The 21,320-nt window shown below is 40.0% G+C and overlaps 1 protein-coding gene across 4 annotated transcripts in view; it reads right to left on the bottom strand.

Moving 5' to 3' along the window:
• MCOLN2 (mucolipin TRP cation channel 2) overlaps positions 1-21,320 on the bottom strand; it is a 60,441-nt gene that overhangs the window by 7,990 nt on the left and 31,131 nt on the right. For all 4 annotated transcript variants that reach the window (XM_058303238.2, XM_058303240.1, XM_058303237.2 and 1 more), the window contains exons 8-11: positions 7,037-7,149; positions 5,674-5,823; positions 4,190-4,291; positions 3,951-4,073 (exon numbers count right to left, since the gene is read on the bottom strand). In XM_058303238.2, coding sequence (XP_058159221.1) covers positions 3,951-4,073; positions 4,190-4,291; positions 5,674-5,823; positions 7,037-7,149 — 488 coding nt within the window. The remainder of the gene's footprint in view (positions 1-3,950; positions 4,074-4,189; positions 4,292-5,673; positions 5,824-7,036; positions 7,150-21,320) is intronic.

Genomic DNA, 21,320 nt, shown 5'->3' with positions numbered 1-21,320 from the left:
GGCTAAGTTCCAATTTTTAGAGCTGTTAAGAGGCAGTCAGTACTTAATGAAATTCAGTCTTTCCTGAAGTTACTTTGTAACAGTCTAGATGCAATACTTGTCTCATCATTGGTGTTATCCACAACCACTATAGTTCCCTCTCCTTTCTCCACATGAGAATTACTTTAACCCACCAAGATGTTAAAATGAAGACCCAATAAGTTAAGTGACCGGTATACACTTTGCCATATGGTACCACAAGAAGTAGCTGTGAATCGGAGTCCATTTCAGTGGCCAAATTCCATAGTAGAGTTGAGCTATAAAATGTCCCAGGTAAAGCAAGGTTCTAGTGTAGTTCTGTCGAGAAAGACAGCATTTCTAGGGAACTGCTTCAGTTTTTATAAACTCGTACGCTCCTGGAAAGCAGGTGCTGCTCTCTCTTTTTCTTGCTCATTCAACAAACTTTCAGAGCACCTACCATGTTCTAAGCAGCATGCTGGGCATGTAGAATGCAAAGAGGAATAAGCCACAGTCTTGGGCCACTAAAAACTCAGTCTAGAAGAACCTGACAGTGTTTGGTGCAAAGTAAATATTTAATACATATTAACTGGGCATTTCCATAAAGAATCCCAGTAGATTCAGTGGGACCATAGTGAGAACCCAAGCTCTGGTTTCACAAATGATGTGGCTGAGCCAAAAAGAACCTTACATATCCTGGATTGGCTTATATCAGGAAATGATACAAAAATGTGCTTCAAAAGCCAATGCTAAGAACTGCATTCAACATTTCAGGCAAAATGTCTTAACTGGTCAATAATTCTTTTGTATAAAATAGTGCTGGGCTTAAAATCAGAGACCTTGAGGTAAGAAGACACAATGCAGTTTCTCCTCAACTTTGACCTGTGTCATCAGCAAAGTCCAACAATGTTTCAATGCTTTGGTCTTCCTATTTGTAAAATGGCAAAATGCAAGACTACAATTTATACCTCACAGTAAAAAAGTCCTCTGGAAACAGAAAGCCACATTAGAGTAATATTTAATGATTCAAGGTGAAGTTTGGAAGAACATCAGTAGTCTTTAGCCTTCTGGGCCCAGGCATTTTAGAAGGGCTCTGTGCCAAAGTCCATTAGTGCTGGAAATGAACATTGACAGGACACCTTTTGCATCTTTAGTTTCTTTCAGTTGAACCATTGAAATTAGGTGGCTAAACAGAAAGCTAAAAAGCTGTGGGCCAACTGCTGCCACACAGTGGGGTAAGATTATAGTTTTCCTGATACCTCCTCTTTAGAGTTGTTTTGCTTCTTTTTCTTTTCTAAGAATGAGTTAACTTCTACACTCAAGGCTGTTAAAATTCTATCCTAGAAAATGCTTGCTTGTAGCGCTCAGCTTTTTAAGGTTTCAGGTAACACTGAAGGCCCTCTGGTTCAACAGATATTGGCAGAACCTGAAAATCCTGACAGTTTGGATTCATATGGGGGAGAAAAGAGGGCCAGTAAAATTTTCTAACTTCAGCTTCAAAAAAGAAGAAACATGGAGAAGAAAAGCACAAAGTCCAGCTCCAGACCGAGGGTTTTCACCCCCCATTGACCAGGGCATTCACTGAATTTTTAACTCAACTACGCGTTTTCCAAAATATTCATCTGGCTCGAGATAGGAGATGGACATGGCAAACAATCCTGCAGGGCAACTCGATAGAGACTCTTACAGGGGGTAGAAAATGGGGAGCTAACATTAAGAGAGAAACATAAATCTAGGGCTGTGGTGTTCTATAGGTAGCCACTAGCCAGGTTCAATATGAGATGTACTGTAAGGAAAAGAAGAAAAACACACCAAATTGCAAAGACACACTCTGAAAAAAATATATAAAACATATCAATGTTTTATATTGTTTACATGCTGAAATAATATTTTAGGTATATTGGGTTACATAAAGATGTTACTAAAATCAATCTCATCTGTTGCTCTTTTTTTTTTTTAATGTGACAGCTAGAAAATATTAAAGTAGTTGTTATTCATTTGTAGCTCGCATTCTACTTCCACTGGACAGTGATGATCCAGAGATTCCAAATTTCACCTGGATCCTTTGAAAGGACAGAATTGACATACGGAAATGCAGTCAGACTCAAAGCGAATAAGCCCCATTTTCCATGAGGACACCTTGACATACATTCAGAGAACTCAGACTGATTATGAGGTTCTCCTTCCACCCGGCTTCTTGGGCCACACTAAATGCTCTTTTGTTAACAGTCCATTTTAAAAAGTACTGAAAAAGAAGCCCTCCAGGGGATAGGCTGAAGCATGCACACTGAAGTCAGACAGATCTCTGCCACTTACCAGCTGTGGGAGTGCAGGCAAGTTATTTAACATATTTGGGCCCCTGGATTCAGAAAACAGGAGGGTTAGCACGAGAGCCAAAGAACTCTGGGCACCATGCCTAGCACACACAGCATTTGAGAAGACTATTTTAGCAAAATTCAAGCCACATTATCTGGGCGCCTTATGGAATATTTACGGGGAAACCTACGGAGGGCAAAGGAGGTACGACCCTTGTCCAGAGGCCCTGGGACCAATGAACTAAAGCCCACATTCTGAGGCTTAGAATTTATTCCAAATGGTACAACACTGCCCTCTAGTGACACAGATGCAGAGAAGCTTTCAGAGTACGATGGCAAGGAAAGAAGAAAATTCTGAATTTTTCTGGGCACTAACACTTAGCTAAGTTCTCCAGATGGGAGAGATCGTATCAAAGAACAGTTTTTACCGATGAGTCATCTTCAAAGTAGTGGCATAGAACTGGAAAAGCAATAAGATGATCATGACTTATTATTATTCCAGAGGCTGCCCCTTTGTTAACTGCAGGTTCACAAATAGGAAAATCAATCATTCTCTTTGGACATATTAAATGTGACGCTTCATTAAAGAGGAGAAATCTTGGGTCCCAGGATACTAGGCTGTATGTAGGTAAGGCCACATAGAAGGTCTGAGCTTTGAGGATTGCTTATTCTCTGCAAATAGCTTGCAAACCAGATTTGATCCCCTGTGTTGGTTAAAGCAATTATCAAGGACAAACATTAAGGCTGAGATGTTAAACAAGCGTGGAAGTAATCCTTTGCCTTTTTTTTTTTAACTTCTTTTCTCCTTGCAGTGTCTTTAAGTGAGGATAACAATCCTCTGTTGTAGGGATTAAATGAGAACACGGACATACTGTACTTAGCATAGTGCCTACCAGGCGCGTGGTAGCAGCTACCATTTCTGGTGGGCTGCTACTGCCCCAGCTGCCACAGGCTCATGGAAAACATAAGCTGCAATAACTCCTCTTACAAGACCTAGTCTCATTTCCTGATGCCTCCACCAGTCAATTTTACCATTTTTAAACATGAACACCTAAGCATATCTTTGGTGTTCCTGAGGTTATGATGCTGACTTAAGCCCACTAATATTTCAGAATTCAGATACTGATCTTTAATAAGGCCCAAAGGTGGTGCTGTAATCAAAACCACCTGCAAAGCCAAGACACTATCATTTCCATCATAAACCCAAGATGGCCCTTCTAAGCAGAGTCTTTCTACCCTCCTTCTCCCCAATTAACTTGGCTAAAACCCCTAATCCTTGAAGTTAGAAATGTTTTGTAAGAACTTCCCTCTCTTCATTTCATTTTTACTCTAATGATTTCATGTCCAACTATTTCTCAGTTGATGATCAGCTGGGTTAGTTAATTACCCCTTAAGCCTAGCCACAGTTATCAGTCCCTGATAACTATGAAATGTGCTCCCTAGTCCCAGGCAATTCTTGGTTCAATATCCTGAAGTCACTTCAATATCCTGAAAAGAAAAAGGCAAAGGAAACTGATAGGAAGTTGTGTGTTTACTGAAGTCAAGGGTTCATGCTGAAGAGTGGGGAGAAGGTAAGTGCTGAAACCCCATTTTAAGGGTTCCAAGTGCATAATTTATGAAAGGATTACCACTACACACCTTGTCATGATATGGTCCTAAAACAATCCAGCCACAGAACATGTAACCCAGATAAATCATGCCAGCACACGCACAGAACCGAAGGACTTTTGGCAGTGAGGCTTGCATTGTTAAAATGAGCACCTAAAAAAGGGCAACAGAATGGGAGAAATGAAAAAGAATATTTTAGTTATTTTACTAGAACTCAAAGAAGAAATGAGTCCCAATGCCAGTGGCCCTACCCAATGCCACATCCTTACATTATATGTTTGGAAATAACCCAGGTATCTGATGACTCCAACCCAAACAAGCAGTGTAGATGTTCCAAGAAAAATGCTGCACAGATCGTAATTTGTGAGATTCTAAGGAATTAAAAAAAAAAAAATCAAGTCAGAGGAGTAAAATATGAGACTCCGCTCAGCTTTATTCAAAGAAATAACAGCTTACAGCATCAGTTACCTTAGCCTCACTTTAAATGGACTGGGAAAGAATGGACTGCTTACCTCCCTAGAAGTGATGCTGAGTCTTTAAAAAGAAAAAACTCACCTCCAAATGAATTTCTCCTTTCCTTGTAATTTTTCAATTGGTTAAACCTAGTTTTTTTCTAATAATATCCTGAAATGGAAACTGTATCTAATGCTGAACTAAGCATTGAAGACTATAAACCTACGGTATTTGCTAAATATCAAGCAATAACATTAAGTTACTTTTGGGGAAAAAGCTCACACATTAATTGCTATTACAGCTGCTGCTCTGAAGGGATCTTAGGTCTAGCTGAGGAGACAAACACACAAACACAGTCCTCACATAACGCGCTAAGTGCCAGGTGAGGTGGAAGGCCCTCCCAAAAGGCTCTCCACAGCAGGGCAGGGTCCTGGACCATCCTGCCAGTGAATGGACAGCCCCACGAAGGTGCCTGCAGAGGACCACAGGTGTCCCAGACGGGCCGGCCCTTGGGTCAGCGAGAGCCAGGCAGGAGCGGGAAGCAGAGCCGGGGCGGAGGGTGCCGTGCTGGGGTGGTGCTGGGAGGCAGAAAGGATTTTAACAGCTAGATAGGCACTTGCAGAAAAATTATTTTGACAGCTGCGTGGCTAGATCTAAGGGATACGAGGCCGAAGGGAGGAGAACCAATTAGGAGGCTGGGGCAGCGGTCCAGGCCAGAGAGAAAGACAGAGGGAGTCGGGGTCAGGGCGGGAGGACACCGCTGTGGTAGGGGGTCGAGGGGCTGCCCGGCCCCGGCGCGGGGGCGGGCAGGTAGGTGAAGCGGGAGCCAGCTTCTGGCTGCTCTGAAAGCCTATTGACTAATTTACACAACCCGTCCCGCGATTAGTAGGCACTCAAATATTCCTTCCCTCACACCCATTCGAAAAAGCAATGAATAAATCATGGGCTGTGGCTGCTGACTCTTGACATACTCGTTTGGGGATAGTGATTGCCTTTTAGGTCAGTTGCTCCTTCTGCAATGAAAAAAATAATAATAAATGAAGCCCAAACAATCAACTGTCAAGATTCCTGGGAGATGCTCATGAGAATATCATCTTCCACAATGCTTCAGCTTCCTTACTTTACCTTAAAGAAGGATCCAGTCAGAGGAGGTTTTTAATCGTTTGGGTGTGAGAAAAGAGGAAACAGGAGAACCACACTATTCGCCACAGGGATTTTATATCTTAAAATGCCCAATGTCATCCAGAAGAATGTAAAAGACAAATGGGCTTTGTACTTTACAAACTGAGCTGTGCCTCACCTTTGCTTTGATTTCCATTTTTAATATCGATCCAATGACTGTCATGAGGTCACTGATAATCACCAGGATGTACCATCCGTTGATAAACTTCCATTGGTCAACATCACACACACGTCGCTTGTACTTCTCCAGGAAGAAATTCAGAAATCTCTACGGCAAACATTTTAAAAAGCAATTCTTACAAACCACACTGCCCTCTGGAAGGAGAAGGCAAGGAAAAAACAGTGCTCTTGCCTATAAAATGATTCGGCAGTACCTTTTCCAATTTGATCTCCACTTCTAGGGTGGAGAGGATGGCACGCAATCTCTCCCACAATCGACCCTAGCAGTGAGTAAGCATGCAAGTGCCCACTAAATTAAAACAAGCATTAAATGGATGTCTTATACTCTTGCTCCAACAGAACTCTTGTCAAATAGCTAGCACACGGTACATTCCAAATATTTTACATGGATCAACTCACTTGCTCAGACAACAACCCAATGAAGCAAGTACTATCAGCCCTTAACTTCCAGATGAGGGAACTGAGGCACAGAGGGGATTATCCAGGATTTGAACCCAGGTGGACAGGCTCCAGAGTGTGTGCTCCTAATTACTTCCCAACACTGCCTCCTCACTGGGACAGAGCCAGTTCCCCAGCCTTGGATTTGGAATCTGAAGGAGGTTGGGGTTCAGTGGGGGTAAGAGAGGCGGATGTTTGCAAAGTTCACAAAGATTAAGGAAAACCGAATGTAGACTATTTCCTTGCTTACAAATGGTTTTCTGATTCATTCTTAGTACCCTTGATGCTAATATGCATTTACACACAAGCCACGAACCAGAATAAGATTTGTGGGGAGCTGGAGTACATATTCATAAGAAGCCTGAGGGTGAAAAATCAAAATGAAACTCAGAGATTTTTTAAAAATGATTTAAAAACTAGAATAAAGTATTTTATGGTTCATTATTTTACGAGACATTTACCATGCCTCCTTGTCAAAATGAATGCCAATTTGAAGACATAAGATAAAACCCACATAGGCTATCACTCTATTCTTAAGAGCATGCCTGAATTTAAAGGGCCTCATGTATTCTGGAAACATTCAAAAGCTTAACTAGTCACTACTATGCACCTGTGCTTATTAGCACAGTTTTTAAGCAGGATAATTATCTGATCTAACAGCAGGAGCTTTTACTCCCTCCCTCTGTCTACATCCCAGGCTGATTAAAAATCTGGTGGGAGATGGGGAGGAGGAGGGAGGGGAAGGGAGTGGGGGAGGAAAGGAGGCAGTAATCACTCAAGGCTGGATAATGCAAAGTCAGCATCTACTATTTGAGCAAACCAACAGTGGAAGCCAAGAGGGGAGGGAGAAAATGCCAACTTACCTTTCGTAACCTCAGAGCAAGAACAATGGATCTTGTGCACAGAATAAGAGATGCCAAGCAAATCACAATAACAAAGGCATCAAACACCAGGACATATTGAGTATTTTTCTGAACTAAGGAACAAAGACAGAATACAAATGTTAAACACACCTTACTCAGGAAAAATTTCCAAAGAGGAATGACAGTCTGAAAAGCAGTTCAAATGGCAAATGTTTTGTCTATTACTGAAACGAAATTGCAAACATCAGAAACAAATCATACTGCATCCATTCAGAAACCCATAAATAAGGTAAAACATTCCCTGCTGTGAAGAGTTTAGGGTTTAAACTAAACATTTGAACTGTTTATAAGTACACTACAATTTATTTATAAATGTGTACTATAGAAGAGAATTCAACAGAAGGTGATACATTCAAAAAAGGCCAAACTACTGACATACTCTTAGATTCTTTCGCTTAAAAGGCACAGACATCAAGTTCACCATTAAAAAACGAAAGAACAATTTAAAACGTGACCACTCAATCTCAAGCAAAGAGTGCACATTTGATAAACTGTCTCTGTAGTTAGAGAAAAGAACTTCTTGTACTGGAAGGAGGAGAGTACCAATCGGATTCTTGTTTAGAACAGCAGGTAGAGAATGTCCTAAAGTAGGTGAAACTGCCACCTTAACTTCGCTCCCAAATCCTGACCATGGCTCTCTCCAGCATGCCCCCTGCCCATGTCTGTAGCCTTATCACCTGCCGTTCCATTCCTCCCCTGGTTTTCCTACACTGCCGACACACTGTCTTCCTCCTTCCCTGCTTGTCCCAGGCTCTCTCCTGCCTCAGGGACTTTGCACATGCTGGTGCCTCTGACTGGAACAGTCCCCACCCCCCACACATATATTTGGATTATTTCTTTTCAGCCTCAGGTTTCAGATTAAATGCCTCCTTCCTCAGAATGCAATTCTCTAATTTCCATCTCTATCAGACCCCTCCTATATTATTTCATAGCACTGTCTACAGTTACACACACCCATAGCTCCTTCTACCCTCCTTTCTTGTCAGCCATTGAACTTGTAATTATGTGCTCACAGGCAGCACAGCATTGGGCACAGAAGGACACTGTCTCTGGAACCAGGGTTTGAATCTCTTCTCTGCACTCCTAAACAGTAGAGCTCTGGGAAAGCTGCTTAAACCCTGCAGCCCAGTTTCCTCATCCCAAAAAAGGAGGGGCAAAAAAACCCACCTATGTTACAGGACTGTTATGAGGATTAAACAATTTCATATATGAAAAGCACTTGGGGCAGCTGGCAGGTACACAGCAATAGCAAACCTTACAGCAGTTACTAGTTGATCATTCTGTGTCTATCTCCCTCACCCACAGGATGGCCCTGTGAGGGAGACAGGGACCACGTGCGGTTTGTTCAACACAATAGACCCCTGCTGAACATAATGCTTCAATATATTGATAAATAAAGGAAAAGAAGCAAGCAGAACATGACAAAACCGCCAAATAACCTTCAGTTAGAATGTGGGAAGACCTGCACAAACTTTGAGGCAGAGGAAAAGAAGGCACAAGTCACAAAAGACTAAGAAAACAGTCACAACCTGGTCTCCAATTAGACATAGGGAAAAGGAAGAAGGACCTACAGGAATGACTCCTGGTTTTTGTCTCGGGTAAACTGAGTTCTTGGCATTCACAATGAGAGACAGACTTGGCCTGCGGTGGCAGATGAAGCCACGGGTCTGTACCACACAGCTAGACCACAGAGAGAAAAAGTAGGCAGGGAGGGATGGGGGGCAGCACCATTGAGTATTAGAAGAGGAGATGAGCACAGGAACGAGCCTGGGGAAAAAGGGCCAGAGGAGGAAGAAACTGAACTGGGACAGGTGAACTTGAGAGCGCCTCCAAGGCAGCGTGTCACAGTGCCATCTGCTGAGGAGAAGTAGTAAGGAGAATCCAGGGATTCACAAGGGCAAGGCCATGAGTAACACTGCAAGAGTCTGAGGGTGGAACTCAAACCCACGTGGTTCTGAGCAAAGCCAGTGAGCAAATGCAATACACAGAGCAGATTACGTAGCCTTGCTAAGCTGCAGCTTCCTCAGTTACAAAATGGGGAGAGCAGCAATACCTGCTTCACAGGGCTGTTAAAAGAATTAAGTGAAATGATCTAGGCAAAGTGCTTATTAGAATAGTGCCTGGCACCTCATGCTTACATTTACCTTCAGACATTTCACACTTAAGAAATTTAAGTTAGAAGATTGTGGGAAGATGGCAGAGTAGGGAGCTCCAGGACTCAGTCCTTCCACCAACACAACTATTAAAGAGGCAGGAACTGTCCAAAACAACTATTTTGAAACTCCAGAGGACAGAAGAACACTGTACAGCACCCAGGGAAGAGCAGGAGGAAGAGTCTGATAAATTACAATGAACTGTAAATTGCTCTCTCCATGTGGTGGCTACTGTTGCTCATTCCCCACTCTCGTGGCAGGCTGCTGGGGGATCCAGTCCCTTCTGGTGACAGAAAGAGATGCAAAAATCCTCTTCCCCAAGACCAGGGATGGGCATGGCTAATCACTGATCACTGATTTTGGATCACAGGGCCTGGCTCTGAGGGTTGTTTCATCTCTTCCAAGACAGGGACAGTGGCGGTGGGGACATGAAGATGCTGTGCTTCCTCAGGGCTGCAGAGGACAGTTGGCTGAAGGGCTGCATTTGCTGGGCAGGCCAGGAAAGCTCAGCTCTGGGGAGTCATCAGAGAGCTCTTGGCACCCTTCCTGATCCCCTCCCCAGGAACTTTGGGGTGGGTCTGCACCCTCTTTGTGGGTCCCTGGCCTGGCTTTGGCTGGGAAAGACTGACTTGGGAAAGTCCTCTCTGTCGCGTGCCTCATCCCAGAATTTGTCCTTCAGGTAAAGCAGCTAGAGACAACAAAAAGAGTGTAAGGAACTATAGAGGTGGATAGAGGCCCACAGTCAGAGGTAAAGGCCTGCCAGCTTCAAACACCCAGAAGAGGGAGGTGTGTCTCCTCCTGTAAACAGGGAAATGCACAAACAACTAACTAGCAAAAGCCCAGGACAAGACAGAGGCCCAGAAAAACAGGGAAACCCTGCATGCTGCATTCGTCTTGGGCAGGCCTTCCTGATAGAAGGCTAAAGAAAATGTCTGTCCTATCACCAGCAGGTTTTAAAAAAAAAAGAAAAAATAGACATCTCAGGGGAAAAAAATCCAAGAATTAACATTTTAAAATATTAAAACATACAGTGTGCAACAGAAGAGCACAAGACAAAGAAACAGGAAATGATGGGTCATCCAAAGGAAGAGGCTAAAAATCCAGAAAACTCCAATGAATAAGAGAATGTGAACATACTGAACAAAGCCTTTTAAAAAAATTATCTTAAAAATACTCAAGGAGTCGAAGGAAAGTACAGAAAAAGAATATCAGGAAAACAATGAATGAGCAATATGAGAATCTTAGAAGAGATAGAAATTTTAAAAAGGAACCAAACAGAAAACTATTGGAGCTGAAGACCACAATAACAGAAATGAAAAAAACCCAGGGGCATTTCAAGAGTATACTGGACCTGGCAGAAGAGAAAAAAAATCAATGAATTCAAACACCAGATACTTGAGATGAGTCAGACTGAGAAGCAGAAGGGAAAAATTATTAAAAGCTAAAACAGCCTAAGACACCTCTGGGATACCATCAAGTATGCCAATATATGCATTATGGGAGTCCCAGAAGGAGAAGAAAGAAAGGAACAGAAGGAATATTCAAAGAAATAATGACAAAGAACATCCCACACTTCACAAAAGACCTGAATATGCACATCCAAGAAGCCCAGAGACACCAAAGAGAATAAACATGAAGAGAAATATATCCCATCATATATTGTTCATCCTACCAAATGCAAAGGACAAGGAGAGAGTTCTGAAAGCTACAACAGAAAAGCAATGCCTAACATATTAATACAAGGAAGTCCCAATTAGACTGAGTGCTGATTTTTCATCACAAACCATGGAAACAAGAAGGCAGTGGGTTAAAATACTTAAAGTGCTGAAAGAAAACAACTGCCCACCAAGAACTTTCTATCTGGTGAGACTTTCTTTCAAAAATGAGGGAGAGATTAAGACATTCTCAGGCAAACAAAAGTTAAGGAAGTTCACCACCACTAGACCTGCCCTACAAACAATGTTAAAAGGGGTTCTTCAGACAGAGGAAAGGACACTAGACTGTGGTTCATAGTGGCATAAAGAAATAAAGATCTGCAATAAAGATAACCACTTGGGTAATTATAAATGCCAGTATTATTTTACTGTATTGTTTCATGGGTATCTCCACTTCATACTTCCTACAGCTGCTAAAGTATAAATGCATAAAAAGTAATGATAAATCTATGCTTTTGGACATACAATGTACAGAGATATATATGGCAACAAGTACAAAAAAAAGTGGGGGGTAGAGGGGTATACGAAAAGTATATGTGCTTGTTATTGAAGTTAAGTTGGTATCCAACCAAATATGATTGTTATATATTTAGGATGTTGATTTTTAACTTCATAATGCCATGGTAACAAGGAAAATAGATGAAATCCTTATCCAGATAGAAATGAGAAGGCATTCAATACAGATACAACCCAAAAAACAAATAAATATAAAAAAATATAAAAGTATTAATGGAAGAATTGAGAGGCAAAAAATGTATGACTCACAAAGCCTAAATAGCAAAATGGCAGAAGAAAGTACTGTATCATCAGTAGTGATTTTAAATGTAAATGGATAAAACTCTCTAGTCAACAAGCAGAGATTGGGAATGGATTAAAATGAATAACCTAACTGTATGCTATCTTCAAGAGACTCACCTTAAATTCAATGATGCAAGTAGATTGAGGGTGAAAGGATGGAAAAAAATATTTAACATACAAGTAGGAACCAAAAGAGATGTGGGGAAGCTATACTAATATCAGATAAAATAGACTCTAAGTCAAAAATGGTCATGAGGGACAAAGAAAGTCATTATATTCTGATAAAGGGAACAATTAAACAAGAAGATGTAACAATTATATATATGCCCCTAACATTAGAGCCTCAAATATATGAAACAAACACTGATGGTTCTGAAGGGATAAACTGATGACTATATTAAGAGTAGGAAACTTTAATATACTACTCTCAATAATGGATAAAACATCTATTCAGAAGATCCAAAAGGAAATATAATACTTGAATGATATTCTAAACCAACTATACCTAACCGACATCTATAAAACACTTCGCCCAACAAAAACGGAATACCCATACTTCTCAAGTGCTCATAGATCATTCTTCAGGATAGACCATATGCTGGGTCACAAAATAAGTCTCAATAATTTCAAATATATTGAATCATAAAATGTGTATTCTCTGACCACAACAGAATGAAGCGAGAAATCAATAACAGAGGGAGAAATGGAAAATTCACAAATATGTGGAAATAAAACAACATACCTTTAAGCAACCAATGAAAAATTAGGAAATATCTTGAGGTGAATGAAAATGAAAGTGCAGTATGTCAAAACTTATGGGATGCAGTGAATACAGTACTGAGAAGGAAATTTATAGCTCTTAAATGGATTAGGTCATATATATGTTACAAGAATAAAAATTAAAAGATTAAACATAAAAAAGAAGAAAGACTTCAAATCAGAGAACTAACCTCAAAACTGGAAGAATTGGGAAGAGAAGAGCAAACTAAACTCTATGCAACTTTACATGAGCAGAAGGAAGGAAATAAACATGAGAGCAGAGATAAATGAAATAGAAAATGAAAAACAATATAAAGACTCAACAAAGCCAAAAGTTGGTTCTTTGAAGAGATCAATAAAATTGACAAAACTTTAGCTAGACTGACAAAGGAAAAAAGAGAGGATACAAAAAAAAAAAATCAGAAATGAAAAGGGGACATTATTATCAACTCCACTGGAATAAAAAGGACTATAAGAGGATATTAGAAACAACTATATGCCAATAAATTAGATAACCTAAATGACAAATTCTCAGAAACACACAAAGTACCTACATTGACTCAAGAAGAAATAGAAGATTTCAACAAACCAATTACTAGTAAAGAGATTGAATCAGTAATTGAAAACCTCCCAATAAAGAAAAATCCAGGACCAGATGGCTTCATAGGGGAATTCTACCAAACATTCCAAGAAGATTATTCTGCTCAAACTCTTTCAAAAAACTGAAGAGAAAGGAACACTCCCTAATTCATTCTATGAGGCCAACATCACCCTACTCCCAGTCAAATAAAGTTACCATAAGGAAAGGAAAACTGGGAAGCAGATGTGGCTCTGATTGAGTTCCCGCCTACCACATGGGAGGTCGATGGTTCGGTTCCCATTGCTTCCTAAAGAAGACACCAAGCTGTCGGGCAGGCATGGCAAGATAACACAAGAAGAAAAACATAATGAGAGACACAACAAAGCAGGGAGCAGAGATTCCCAGTGCCTCCTAAAGAAGATGAGCAAAGATAGCTAGCTGATGCAATGGGCAGGTGCAGCAAGCTGATGCAACAAGAAACTAAAGAAGAAGAAAAAAATATAATGAGAGAAACAACCAAAAAAGCAGGGAACAGTGGTGGCTCAAGTGATTAGGTTCCTCTCTCCTACATTGGAGTTCCCAGGTTAGGTTCCCATTGCCTCCTAAAAGAAAGAAGGAAGACAAACAGACACAGCAAGTTCAAACAATGAGGGGGTGGAGAGAAATAAATACAACCTTAAAAGAAAAAAAAAAAAGGAAAACTAAGACCAATATCTCTTATGAATATAGATGTAAAAATTCCCCCTGAAATGCTAGCAAACCAAATCCAACAGCATATTAAAAGAAGTATATACCATGATCAAATGTGATTTATCACTGGCATGCAAGGTTGGCTCAACATAAAAAAATCAATTTTGTAATACACCATATTAACAAAATGAACAAAAACACATGATTATCTCAATTGATGCAGAAAATGCATTTGGCAAATCTAGGACTTCATCTTGATAAAAACATTTAGAACTATTAGGAATAGAAGGAAACTTCCTAAACATGATAAAGGGCATATATGAAAAGCCCACAACTAACCAATGACTTAATGATGAAAATCTGAAAGCTTTCCCTCTAAGTTCAAGTACAAGACAAGGATACCTACTGTCACCATACTTAATCAGCATTGTACTGGAAGTTTTTGCCAGAGCAATTAGGCAAGAAAAAGAAATAAAAGTCATCTAAATTGGAAAGGAAGAAATAAAACTTTCCATTTTTGCAGATGACATGATCCCATACAGAAAATCCTGAAAAATCCAAATAAAAGCTCCTAGGGCTAGTCATGAATCAGCGATGTGGATAGTACAAGATCAACACCCCAAAATCAGTAGTGTTTCTATACACAAGCAATGAACAATCAGAAGAACAAAAAAAAAAAAAAACAAGCAAAACAAAATCCATTCACAATAGCAACCAAAAGAATCAAATGTCTAGGAATAAATCTAACCAAGGATGTAAAGGACAAGTACACTGAAATCTAAAAAACATTGCCAAAGGAAATAAAAGAAAACCAAAATAAATGTAAGTGTTCATGGATTGAAGACTATATACCATTAAAACATAGGGAAGCATCTTTAGGACCTTGTGTTAGGTAATGGTTTCTTTTTTTTTTTTTTAATTTATTTATATTTTTTGTCTTTATTCATTTTTTTAATATTACATTCAAAAAATATGAGGTCCCCATATACCCCCACCCCCCTCACCCCACTACTCCCCCCATAGCAACATTCTCCTCCATCATCATGAGACATTCATTGCATTTGGTGAATACATCTCTGAACATCGCTGCACCTCATGGTCAATGGTCTGCATCATAGCCCACACTCTCCCACATTCCATCCAGTGGGCCATGGGAGGACCTACAATGTTCAGTAATTGTCCCTGCAGCAACACCCAGGACAACTCCAAGTCCTCCACATCTCATCTCTGCCTCCCATTCCCCATACCCAGCAGCCACCATGGCCACTTTCTCCACACCAATGTCACATTTTCTTTGATTACTAATCACAATAGTTCATGAATAGAGTATCAGTAAGTCCACTCTAGTCCATATTCTATTCCTCCATCCTGTGGACCTTGGATTGGTTGTGTCCCTTCCACATCTATGTCAACAGGGGGCTTAGATTCCACATGGATGCTGGATGCAATCCTCCTGCTTTCAGTTGTAGGCACTCTTTACTCCATGGAGTGGTGGTTGACATTCTTCAACTCCATGTTAGCTGAGTGGGGTAAGTCCAATAAACCAGAGTGTAGGAGCTGAAGTCTGTTGAGGCTCAGGGCCTGGATATCATATGATCAGTCCAGAGATTCAGATCCCCTGGGTATATATTAAACCTCAGCACCAACTACAATTCTGGTAAAGTAACAGGAAAGGCTTGTGAAAAGAGATCACATCTGAGTCCAGCTCCATCACACAGAAACACCAACTTCAAAGAAGGGCCAACTGACATGGCACTGAACTCCATCTGCCATGACCATAGAACCTGTGGGTCTCTGTAGCCCTCAGAAGAACCAATACCTGGGGTTGTATCTACTTTATCTGTCTCTGGGACTCTACTCAGGTGTGCATAAAGGCAACCCCTCTGATATCCTCCTGGCTCTTTTTTAGAGACTCATAGCCATATAAACTCATTTGTCCTTTCCATTTCCCCCTTGATTTAGGTCAAAAAGCATTTTTAACTCCTGTTATTATATGTAGACAGAGATATTCTGCTGGTCCAAGTTGAACCTTTTATTCAAGGTCATTTTCTAGTTACATCATCAGCTGGTACTTGGTAGTAATCCCTCAGCACCAGGGAGGCTCATCCCCGGGAGTCATGTCCCACACTGGGGGGAAGGCAACAAATTTACATGCTGAGTTTGGCTTCGAGACTGGCCACATTTGAGCAACACGGAGGCTCTCAGGAGGTAATTCTTAGGCACACTGCTGCTCTAGGCCTTGTTCTTATTTCAGGTGCACAGGCTCACAGGCATAGTCATTAGTATCAGGGACTCATTGTTGGACCTTCATTCTTTTTTGGTCTTTGACATTGCACTTGGGGGTAATAGTTTCGTAAGACTTTATACCCAAAACAGAAGCAATAAAAGAAAAATACATAATGGGACCTTATAAAAATTAAAAACTTTTGTGCCCCAAAGGGCTTTATCATGAAAGTAAAACACCCTACATAGTGGAAGAACATATTTGGAAACCATATATTTGATGAAAGTTTAATATCCAGGATACATAAAGAAATCCTTACACTTAACAACAAAAACACAAGCAGCCCAATTTTAAAAGGGGCAAAAAACTTGAATACCTGTAAAGAAGATATACAAATGGTCAGAAAGCATATGAAAAGATGCTCAACATCAACAGCCATCAGGGAAATGCATATCAAAACCACAATGAGATAGCATTTCGCATCCATTAGAATGGCTGCTATAAAAAGAGGGAAAATAACGAGCGTTGGAGAGAATGTGGAAAAAGAGGAACACTCTTTCCTTACTGGCAGGAATGTAAAATGGTGCAGCCATTGTGGAATGCAGTTTGACAGTTCCTCAGAAAACTAAGTATAGAAATACCATATGACCCAGCAATCCCACTACTACGTATAGACCCAAAATAATTAAAAGCAGGGACTTGAACAGATATTTGCACACTGATGTTCATAATGGCATTATTCACAATTGCCAAAATATGAAGCAAACCAAGTGTCTACCACCAATGAATGGAAAAACAAAATGTGGTATACACATACAATGGAATACTACTCAGCCATATAAAAGGAAAGAAGACCTGATGCATGTGACGTAACGGATGAATCTTGAAGATGTCACATCAAGTGAAATAAGTCAGACACAAAAGGACAATTATTGTACCATCTCATTGATTTGAATTAATTAGATTAAGCAATCTTATAAAGTCAGAATCTAGAATATAGGTTACCAGAGGACAGGGTGGGGATAGGGAGTGGAAAATTAAGGCTTAAAATGTACATGATTCCTTTCTGGAATGATGGAAATGTTTTGGTAACAGCTGGTGGTGATGGTAGAACAACACTGTGAACGTAATTAACAGCACTGAAATATATATCTTAATATGACTAAAAGGGGAAATGTTAGATTGTATATATGGTAATAGAATAAATTTTTTAAAAAATCCATAGAACTACACTATACAAACTCTGGGCCCTAAGTTAAATCACAGTTTTTAGTTAATAGTTCACTAATAAAAATGTGCTATTATAAATTATAACAAATGTTCCATACCAATACAAGGTGGCGGTGGTAGTGGGTGGTGTGTGGGAATCTTGTATTTTATGCATGATCATTCTATAAACCCAAAACTTCTCTAGTAAATAAAAAATAAGTTATTCCAAGATATCACCTAATGGATAGCTAAGAAACCTTTTCTAGAACCTAAGACCTTTTTTTAATGCATGGAATAGGGGCAGTTTTAGAGAAAATGGTACTGAAAATCATGTGAAATGCAAGAACGACATCTGGAACCTGACTAATAACTAGAACAAATTCTCCACAAGAATGCTTGTACTGGGCCTTACTTTATAGATGGGTAAACTGAGGCCCAGACCCAGAAAGAAGCACCATTCCTTGTAAGAAAGAATTCAGATAATGTTTTTATTTTGCTTTTATTTATTGAGAAGACCAGTTTAATGTGCCAAAAAAATATTTTATGAATGCCATAATTGCTTTCTTGGGTTATTGAAACCATGTTATCTCCAGAGGAATATTTCCTATATCTGGGTTTGTAAAGCTCTTGTCCCAAGATGCCCCTGCCAATTTGGCTAGAGAAATACTATGCACCATTCAGGTTTTCCAAGACCCAGTTAAGTCCTGACACATACCACTGGCCTGCTTTTGTGACTCTAACCCAGGGCTTCCCAAACTGACTTAAACCCCATATCGCTGTAACACTCATTTCTATCACCCGTCAGTGGGGAGGGGGATCCTGCCCACCAATACCTCTCCAAGCCCCTCATCCCCAAATTGCTATACTTAAGAAATCAAGTGAGGATTAGAGGCACACCCTGAAGCAGCATGAAGTTTGCATATGAAAATGGACACTCCTCATATTTTGCCTTGAGAGTTAGAAATGATGAAAGGGGGAGAGAAACCTCGGGTTAAATGTGTGGGTATGAATGAACTACAGAACCTTTGGGAAGTAGCCTAAGAACAGTACCAGCGGTCACCCTTGCCCTTTTCCACTTCCATTCTCTCTACCTCCCCCAAAGCCAGGGCAATTAATCTACCAGACAGCTCGCATATGGAAAAAATTCACTTCCCAAGTGGGTTTCTAAAGTTCAGCTGTTTAGTGCTAGCATACTATTAAGTTTGTGGTCTCTTAATCACCTCATTTTTTTTCTTAGGACACAGCTCTGGGAGAGGCATATTTAAATTTAAGTGTTGTCTACTCAGGGGTCTGTGAGGTTTGTGTTTCTCCTCTCTAGCCACAAGAGGGAGTCAGAGCTCCTCTCTTCAGAGTACAAGGCAAGGAAAAACCCTGAAGTTCTAAAAAGCCTTTTGTGGGGAGGAAGGAAATAGCATTAGGGCACCGTATTTGACTAATTTGTTCATAATGACGATTTTAAACATTTCATACATAACAAAGATAAGCTTTTTCCACAGAAAATGACTGCAACTTATATTTGGACTTAGAAAATTGGGGAAGGGATGGGAGGGGGAGGGGAAGAGAGGGGGGCCAGAGAAAAAGCAGGGAGAGAGGAGAGAGATTCAAAAGAAGAGAGGGAGAGAAAGAACACAGCTGCTAGGGAATCCTAACCACTTTTTAACAGAACCTAAAATTGTGTATTCTGATCAAGGACGTGGAAGACTTGTATGCTGAAAACTACAAATCACTGCTGAAAGAAATTAAAGAAGACTGAAAATAAATGACAAGACATCCCATGTTCATGAAGTAGAACATTTAATATTGTTAAGAAGATAATACTACCCAAAACAACCTACAGATTCAATCAAATCCCTATCAAAATTCCAGCAGCCTTTTTGCATAAATGGAACTGCCGATCATCAATTTTATAATGAATTGCAAGGACCCCAAATAGCCAAAACCCTCCTGAAAAAGAACAAAACTAGGGGTTCTTACTGATTTCAAAGCTTACTACTCAGTCATAGTAATCAAAACACTGTATCAATGGGCTGCATTGAGAGTCCAGAAATGGAACCCCACATTAATGGTCAGCTGATTTTCAACAAAGGATACCAAATCCATTCAGTAGGCAAAGAACAGTATTTTCAATGAATGATGCTGGGAAAGCGGACTTGGCCCAATGGTTAGGGTGTCCATCTACCACACGGGAGGTCCACGGTTCAAACCCAGGACCTCCTGACCCGAGTGATGAGCTGGCCCATGCGCAATGCTGATGCACACAAGGAGTGTCCTGCCATGCAGGGGTGTCTCCCACGTAGGAGAGCCCCATGTGCAAGGAGTGCACCCTGTAAAGAGAGCCGCCCAGCGCAAAAAGAGTGCAGCCTGCTCAGGAATGGCACTGCACACACAGAGAGCTGACGCAGCAAGATGACACAACAAAATGAGACAAATTCCAGGTACTGCTGACAAGAATACAAGCAGACACATAAGAACACAAAGCGGATGGACACAGAGAGCAGACAACTGGGGGGAGGGGAGAGAAATAAATAAAAAATAAATTAAAAAAAAAATTAAAAAAAAAAAAGAAACAAATGATGCTGGGTAAACTGGATACCCACATACACAACAATGAAGTTGGACCCCTGCCTCACACCATATATAAAAATCAACTCAAAATGGATTAATGACTACAACATAAGAGCTAAAAACATAAAACTAAAAAAAAATAGGGAAAAACCTCCATGACATGAGATTTGGTAGTGACTTCTTAGATATGAGACCACAAGTATGAACATCAAAAGAAAAAATACATAGAAACTTGGATTCATCAAAATTAAAAAACTTGTGAATCAAAGGACATCATCAAGAACGTGAAAGACAACCCACGGAATGGGAGAAAATAGGTGCAAATCATATATCTGACAAAGGTTTAATATCCAGAATACATAAAGAACTGTGATAACCTAACAACAATAAGACAAATAATCCAATTTTAAAATGGGCAAATGTCTTAAAAAGACATTTCTCTAAAAAAGAAATACAAGTGGCAAAAATAAGCACATGAAAAGGTGATCAAATCACTAGTCATCAGGGAAATGCAAATCAAAACCACAATGAGATACCACTTCACACAGACTAGGATGGCTACTTTTAAAAAGCACAATAACAAGTGTTACTGGAACTATTGTTCATTGTTGGAGGGATTGTAAAATGTTACAGCTACTGTGGAAAACAGTTTGGCAGTTCCTCAAAAATTGCCATGTGTTCCAGTAATTCCACTCCTAGGAATATACCCAAAAGAACTGAAAACAGTAACTTGAACAGATATGTGTAACAGCACGTTCACAGCAGCATTATTGACAATAGCCAAAAGGTAGAAACAACCCAAATGTCCATCGACAGGTGAATGGATAAAGAAAATGTATTATATACACACAATCGAATATTATTCTCATAAAAAGGAATAAAATTCTGATACATGCTATAATATGAATGAACCCTGAAATTATCATGCTGAGTGAAATAAGTCGGGCACAAAAGGACAAATATTGTATGATCCCATGTATATGAAATATTTAGAATAAGCAAATTCAGAGAACAGAAAGTAGACTACAGGTTACCAGGGCCCAAGGAATAGAGGGGACTAGGGACTTACTGATTAATAGTGCAGAGTTTCTGTTTGGGTCATGAAAAATCTTCGTAATCAATGGTAGAACAACATTATGAATGTAATTAATACCACTGAAGTATATGCTCAATAAAAGTTAAAATAGGAAACTACAACTTCAACATCATCAGAACTGTTTTTTATGCATGATTTGTCCGTAAACCCACAACTTCTTTAATTAAAAGAAAAATCATCAGAACCAGTATTGAATCAGTTATACAACTTAAAAGCCAAAGGCTGCAAATTAAATCCAGTTTTAAAAAAGAAAAAATAATTGGGAACTACAGGCATTTAACTTTTATTGTGTTCTGGTAATCTGGTCAAAAGCAAGTTAAACAGCTTTCAAATTAAAAAAAAAAACACTGACATCCAACATTAATATCATCTTGAGCCCTCACCGAGCAAAGGAAGCCAATCCTGTTGCCCATCTTATACATTTGGATTAAGAGG

The sequence above is a fragment of the Dasypus novemcinctus genome, chromosome 9 (assembly GCF_030445035.2).
Source record: "Dasypus novemcinctus isolate mDasNov1 chromosome 9, mDasNov1.1.hap2, whole genome shotgun sequence".
Taxonomy (NCBI): domain Eukaryota; kingdom Metazoa; phylum Chordata; class Mammalia; order Cingulata; family Dasypodidae; genus Dasypus; species Dasypus novemcinctus.
Note: the sequence above shows the minus strand (reverse complement) of the source record. Positions and strands in the feature narration are given on the sequence as shown.